Source organism: Engraulis encrasicolus, chromosome 13 (genome assembly GCF_034702125.1).
Source record: "Engraulis encrasicolus isolate BLACKSEA-1 chromosome 13, IST_EnEncr_1.0, whole genome shotgun sequence".
Classification (NCBI taxonomy): domain Eukaryota; kingdom Metazoa; phylum Chordata; class Actinopteri; order Clupeiformes; family Engraulidae; genus Engraulis; species Engraulis encrasicolus.
In genome coordinates, this window is record NC_085869.1 from 19,621,177 (window position 1) to 19,628,676 (window position 7,500).

Here is a 7,500-nt window from a genome sequence, read left to right on the forward strand (position 1 = left end):
GCTTTCTGTATCTACATATGCAAGGCTCTCATTCTCTGATCTCATCCTCTATCACTTGAATCTTTGAGATGTTGAGAAAATGAGTGAAAATGAGACTCCAGTAGCCAATTCTCTCTCTCTCTCTCTCTCTCTCTCTCTCTCTCTCTATCTCCCTCTCTCTCTCTCTCTCTCTGCTTCAGAAGTTGAAAGCGGTGCTGAGCCAGCAGCAGCTCCCTCAGGTAACCAATGGCGAGGTGCCTGGCGGTGTCATTGCCGTTGGCGGTGTCGAGGCAGCGAGCAATGTAGTGCAGAGCCACAGCCCACCCCCACCCGCAGCTGCACCTACACCTGCGCCTGCTCCGCCCCCTGTGGCCCCGGCCCCTCCGCCCCCCGTGGCCCCGGCCCCTGTGGCCCCAGCCCTAGCTCCGGCCCCGGCACCTCCACCACCCGCCCCACCGGAGGAGCCGTGTCTTCAGACACTGCAGCAGCCAGCCACCTCCACCACAGAAACCCCTGTAAGCAAACTCTTACACACACACACACACACACACACACAGACACAGGTAGACAGACACACACACACACATACGCACACACACATACATGAACATGATAACAAGCGATATCTATGAAAATTTGACTTGATTAGCTTTTGTTTGTGGCAAAAAGAGTTTTGTGCCGTTTGTACCCATAGGAGCTAATAAACCAAAATGCTTAACACAGAGCAAAGTTTAGATTGTAAGAAATTCCCACTGACTCAGCTTGATCTTAGTACATTTTCGATGGGTCTATCAGCTCATTTATAGACCCCAAGGCCCAATCAATTTTGAGCGTGACAACAGCTAGCCTGAAACCTCAGACAACCTCACTCAACTGCTAGCTCTGGAGTCAGATTCTTGTTGTGCATTTATAGTTCGATAAAAGGTGAAGGATATGTCTGATCCCATGTAAAAAATAAATAAATAGCACAAGCTTACAAAAGGATTCACATATAAGCTCCATATATTTCTTTTTTGCATGGGGTGTCTAAGATGACAATAGAAGTGATGAGTTACCCAGACCATGTGAAACATTGAGTGCGTTTTAATATGCGACCTTGCCTCCTCCACTTGCGCTTTTCTCCCCGTCCCGCCTCCTGGCCCCTCCTCCGTGGAGAAAACGATAAAGTTTCCCAGCTGTCAGCCTAGCCATAACAACTTTTGAGGGACTGTTTTTCATTCACCATCCCAATTGCAAATGAGAAAAAGACTCTACAATTGAGCTTTTGCAAGATATTGAAATGTAATGCTGTTGTCAGTGATGTCATCATGACGAGAAGCAAGTGGAGGAGGCAAGTGGAGGAGGCAAGGTCGCATATTAAAACGCACTCATTAGCTATTCCATTCACTGCTAATAGGGAATATGATGAGTAAGAAATGCTTAATTAGTCCTCTGTCACCAAAAGAAAACTATAAATCTTACAGCAACCAGCCGTTTGCAAAGCAGTTGGCTACAGCTTTATACAAGCTACAACACTTACTACCAACTGATCAATCCTACATGAATTAAGACGGCAATAATTCCTGTGGTGCCAGTAGCAACTGCCTTTGAACGCATAACAAGTAGTAAACAGGGTGCCGATAGGCCGTGCAGAGTTTTGTAAAAAATAAGCAGCTGTAGGAGAATTTACAGAAATTGTCAAAACTCTTGATTGAGATTGCATGTATTTAAAATGTTATAATGGTGATATGAGAGAATGTTGTGACTTTCCCCTTTCAAGTGCAAAGAAATCATGCACACTGTCCATTCCACCAACAAACTTTAATACAACGTTTCGGTCATCCGACCTTCTTCAGGTAAACGTAACTTTACCTGAAGAAGGTCGGATGACCGAAACGTGCAAAGCAGTTGGCTACAGAAGGTCGGATGAAGAAGGTCGGATGACCGAAATGTTGTATTAAAGTTTGTTGGTGGAATGGACAGTGTGCGGGATTTCTTTGCACTTGACTGACAACCCAGCTGGGATAACATCCTACGCACCTGCCCAACTACAGAGGTGTGCAAAAGCGTTTTTATTGAACTGTGACTTTCCCCTTTGCCACCCTCTGCCACAGGCAGACGATTTAATGTACACTATGTCCGCATCTGATGAAGAAGGAAGTTTCACAGTCGAAACATGTCAGGTAAAAGATAACAACCCTTTACATGTCTGAAACAAAAGAACTTGAATAGTTAACATAACCTCAACACATAATGAACGTCATACATCGATTTAATGTACTGTCTACTGTACTAGTATTCATTATGACGCACTGATGATGTCTTAAGCGTCTGCTTGTGGACATGGTGGTATTAATAAATAAATAATGAGACTCGGCTCGTGAGTGCGGATTTTCTCCTCTTTAACCTTCTGCCTCTTGCCACAGGCGTCCCCGGCGCCCGCCCCCGCCCAGCACACCCCCAGCACAGGCGGCCGGCGGCGCCGCTCCACCAACGAGGACCCGGACGAGAAGCGCCGCAAGTTCCTGGAGCGCAACCGGGCCGCCGCCTCCCGCTGCCGGCAAAAGAGGAAAGTGTGGGTGCAGTCTCTGGAGAAGAAGGCAGAGGACCTCAGCTCCCTCAACGGCCAGCTACAGGTGCACCATTTTTTTTTTGCTTTTTGCTTTTTGGCCTTTATTGTTACAGGATAGTGTGAGAGTAGACAGGAAATGATTGGGAGAGAGAGATGGGGCAGGGCCAGGAAATGACCCCAGCCGGACTGGAAATGGGGTCCCCGTGGGCATGCAAGCCCAAATGTGGGGGGCTTAGCGCGTCAGGTACACTATGCAGGGTCTCCGCGGATCCTTAAAAAGTCTTATAAAGTCTTACTTTTAATATTTGTTTTTTAAGGTCTTATAAAGCATTATATTTCGCCAATTTTTGGAAGTGTGGTATTATATTTACGTGGGAGGTCTTATATTTCCCCTGGGTAGCTTGAGTGTAAGAAAGGGGTCTATTTTTGTGACGCTATAAACCTTATTTAACCGGCATACGTCCCTTATCAAGATGCGGAAAAGTAGATAAAACTGGTTTGTGGCGCAGCGCAGCCCGCTGGCCACACAGCGGGGGGCAGCCGTAGACCTGTGGGTACAGCCAGAGCCGTCTAGCCTACTTGCATGTTCTATTAGAAACAGTCGAAAAAGTGGTCGAAAAAATATGAACGTGAATCGAGATGGGTACATAGATGCACGTTCAGTGTAATGTGGCTTGAGGACAAGAAATAAAACGGTTAGGTGCTATCCAAAGCAACGTCGGAATATGAAGCTTGATGTTAACTGTGTCGGGAGGACGCATAGCCTAATCAGTCGTTGAGTGTAAGTTTTAAATCTTGTCTATCGAAAGCATGTTAGCCATGCCCTCGCGTTTGGGTAGAAGCGTTTGCTAAATGTAAAGGGTTCATTTCATAAAGTCCATTATGACCGTATTCGAAAATAAATGTTCCTTCATACAATAGCCTACACTTTCAAAATCGCCTCTAGATACGTGACAGGCTATTTGAGGCCTCTGTCAAATGCAAAATGATTTCGTTAACATGATGGCAGCATGAGGAAGTGAGCGCGAGGCAATACTAATCAGACGAGTAACAGAATATGTACGAACTACGAAGCCAATGATCTGGCGAGGTGCGTAATGTCCAAATCGGTAACCAGATGGGCAACGGCAAACGCGCTAAATGCTTGTTATGGACATACTGGAAATCGCTTCCAAGTTGTGCGCTGTTTGTTGAGAACAACAAACTACAGACAGGCTGCTCAAATTAGAACGCTTGCTTCTGCTACCCGTCTCTGCGAGCTGGAGGAGGAGAAACGGCACTCAGGGTAGTCGTACATTTAACCCTTTTGACACCAGGTGTAATCTCTCCTAATAGCAAAGTGCATTCAACTATTTATCCATCAGAAATGATGAATTGTTGAGCCATTTTTAATGTGTACATTTAAAGGCATTTGATGAACATTCATCTGAGTTTTCCATAGGCCGTCAAAACATGCGTGGGACCCTCAATTAAATGGCAGTTGTCAGTTAACTGACCATATGCATGCATGGTGTCTGTAGGCCTACAGATAAGTTACACCTTGCTACTGCTTACACTGTGTTTACCCTAGGCTACACTATAAAAGCACAGTAGTCATATAATATTGTTTATTATATATAATTATGTACTAGGCCTACATTTCATTATAGCAATGTAAACTAATAACATTAGCAATATTGCAATGCCTCACCCCGAGCGGTGGTCTTATATTTTATCATCAGAGGTCTTATATTTGTCTTAAAAAGTCTTATATTTGGTGATCCAAAATGTGCAGAAACCCTGCTATGACCAGGGCAGCCTACTTTTACCATATGCTTGCTCTAATCTCATTCTAGTGTAAAGAAATCCTGCACACTGTCCATTCCACCAACACACTTTAATACAACGTTTCGGTCATCCGACCGTCTTCATGTAAAGAATGTTATCCTACACACCTGTCCAACTACAGAGGTGTGTAAGAGCGTCATTTTGAACTAATCTCATTCTACAATACAATACAATACAACATGTACTTATATAGCGCAGTATCACAGCAATGAAGTTGTCTCAAAGCGCTTTCCAAATACACATGGCCTACACACATATACGTATACACATTCCCACATTCCCATACCAGCTCTGGAGGCCGCCGTACGGCGCAAACTTCTCCAAAGGGTCTGGATTCTGGAATGGTTGAATTGAGACACGTTTACTGGAGGGAGGGGTGAATTCTGAAATTTGAAATGTACGTCTTATTTTAACCAATCGCTAAAATGTATTAGTGACTGAAAAACGATTTCTGGTGGGAGGGATGAAATCCGTTTAAGTATGAAATCCTCTCACCCTCCCTTCACGTCCCTCTTCCGTTCACTGATTGGCCGGTTATTTGGTGACAAGACTAAAGCCCTCCCAGAGCACCTGGGGCCCAGACATAGTGTGGAAGGATAATTTTTGGACTTGAGCTGAGATTATGGGTGCATTCCAGTATGCAACCTTGCGTCCTCCACTTGTGTTTGTGGCCTCGCCCCACCTATTGGCCCTTCCTCCGTGGAGAAAACAAATAAGTTTCCCCGCTGTCAGCCTGGCCAAAACAACTTTTGAGGGACTGTTTTTCATTCACCATCCCAATTGCAAATGAGAAAATGACTCTACAATTGAGCTTTTGCGAGATATTGAAATATAATGCTGTTGACAGTGATGTCATCATGACATATTACTTCCTGGTACGAGGCCACAAGCACAATGGAGGACGCAAGGTCACATATTGGAACGCACCCTATGTATGGCAAGCCATCGGGAGTCCACTTTCAGTGCTTCCCACGGAACATTTATTCGTGGGTGGGTGGGGCTTTAACCAATATCAGAGAAAGGTGAGTATCATGATTGGAAAGCTTATGCTGTGCAGGTTTCGTGTGGAATATGATTTGAACCACACATACCAACACAAAATTATATTGCAAACTTACTGTATGCCAGAAAAAACATTCTCCTTGGTGGAAATAGTAAGCCATCACATGTAAACCTCTGCTTTCCTCCCCGCCTCTCCTCTCCACATGTGCACGTTAAGTGTGCGCGCATATGTTTGTGTGTGTGAGCGTGCGCATACTGTTCATGTGCACGTTTAGTGTGCTCTCATGTGTTTGTGTTTGTGTGCGTGTGTGTGTCTGTATGTGCGCGCGCACGCATACTTTACATGTGCACGTTTATTGTGCGCGCATATGTTTATGTATGTGTGTGCGCGCGCGCGTCCACATACAGTACTGTACGTGTGCACGTTTGAGTGGGGGACAATGGGTGCGGTGCGGTGCGGTGCGGTGTTGGCGTCGGCTAAGGCAGTGATGAAGTCGTTAATAGCGATTAAGAAGTGTGTTAGTGTGACAGGAGGAGGCCCGCGCTGCACACCACACCGCCACTCCCGCCGCATCGACACATCCCTGTCAATAAAGACATACACTCCAGATGTCAGTGCCGCGTGAGTGTGTCCAAAAGTCCCCCCCGTCCTCCTCCACTCTCCCCCCCCAAAAAAAGATTCTCCCCCGCCCCCGATCCATTACCACGTCAGCGTCTTTTTTCTCTACGATGGCCTCATAGACACGCACACGCACACAAACACACGCACACACACATACACACACACACACACACACAAACAAATCACACAAAAAAATCTCCTGGGGAGGAGTCGTTGTCTCCAGCCCTTCATTTCCGCAGGAAAGCAATTAGGACGCGCCGCTGACAAGTTCGAAACAGTTCACGTAACCGTTGTCTCGACGCTGATGCGCTGGTTGAGGCCCCGGGTTGCACTGCGACGTCAAACGTTCCAGACAATTTAATGAGATGTTGGTGTTTATTTGCCTGCTTGTCTTATCTGCTCCACTATGGAGAGGAAGAGGAAAAAAAATCAGGCAATGTGTGTATGAGAGGAGGGAGGGTTTGGATGTGTGCGTGTGGTGATGGTGGTGGTGCTGGGAGGGGGGAATTGGGTGTTCGATAAGAGAGGAGAGGAGAGGAGGAGGAAGGGTTGAGCTATTAATATGTGATGGAAAAACAGGCGTCGGCTGTTGATGGGCTAGATGTAGGCCACTAAGGGTTAAATGAATGTAGGCAGCTGAAGTTGGAAAGAGGAAGAGCGATGGAGACAGAGGGAGAGAGAGAGAGATAGAAGAAGAGGAAGAAGAGATGAGAGAGAGGTGGAGAGTAGGGTACCAGTCAGCCTGAGGGTGCGGAGAGTGAAGCTGTTAACTGTGAAGAACGGAACAAACTCAGAGTGAAAATTGAATGTCACAGAATGAAAGTGTTCTTTATATGAAGGCATTAATCAGTGGGTGCTTCTCTCTCTTTTTTTTCTTTTTTTTCCTCCTCCTGCTCTTCTTCTCCTTCATCTTCTACTTCGTCTTTTTTTTTTTTTTAGTAATAACTCCCATGCTGACACATTGGCCTAGCTGATCAGTGGAGTGGGCCTTAATGATGCACGATTACTTTAACATCATCCTTAACTGGCTTTTTTAATGAGGAGTCAGGGCCAGGAGGCAGGAGTGGGAGCTGCCATGCTGCCTCTCCTCTCCTCTCCTCTCCTCTCCTCCTCTGCTCTCCTCTCCTCTCCTCTCCTCTCCTCTCCTCTCCTCTCCTCTCCTCTCCTCTCCTCTCCTCTCCTCTCCTCTCCTCCTCCTCTGCTTTCCTCTCCTCTCCTCTCCTCTCCTCTCCTCTCCTCCTCCTCTGCTCTCCTCTCCTCTCCTCCTCTGCTCTCCTCTCCTCTCCTCCTCCTCTGCTCTCCTCTCCTCTCCTCCTCCTCTGCTCTCCTCTCATCTCCTCTCCTCTCCTCTACTCTCCTCTGCTCTGCTTTCCTCCCCTCCTCTCCTCTCCTCTCCTCCTCTCCTCTCCTCTCTTCTCCTCTCCTCTCCTCTCCTCTTCTCTTCTCCTCAGCTCTCCTCTCCTCTCCTCCTCTCCTCTCCTCTCCTCTCCTCTCCTCTCCTCTCCTCTCCTCTCCTCCT

The 7,500-nt window shown here is 46.7% G+C and overlaps 1 protein-coding gene across 1 annotated transcript in view; it reads left to right on the plus strand.

Annotated features, from left to right (window-relative positions):
- atf2 (activating transcription factor 2) overlaps positions 1–7,500 on the plus strand; it is a 35,105-nt gene that overhangs the window by 15,159 nt on the left and 12,446 nt on the right. The window contains exons 8-11 of the mRNA XM_063213386.1: positions 180–243; positions 286–494; positions 2,073–2,141; positions 2,385–2,594. Coding sequence (XP_063069456.1) covers positions 180–243; positions 286–494; positions 2,073–2,141; positions 2,385–2,594 — 552 coding nt within the window. The remainder of the gene's footprint in view (positions 1–179; positions 244–285; positions 495–2,072; positions 2,142–2,384; positions 2,595–7,500) is intronic.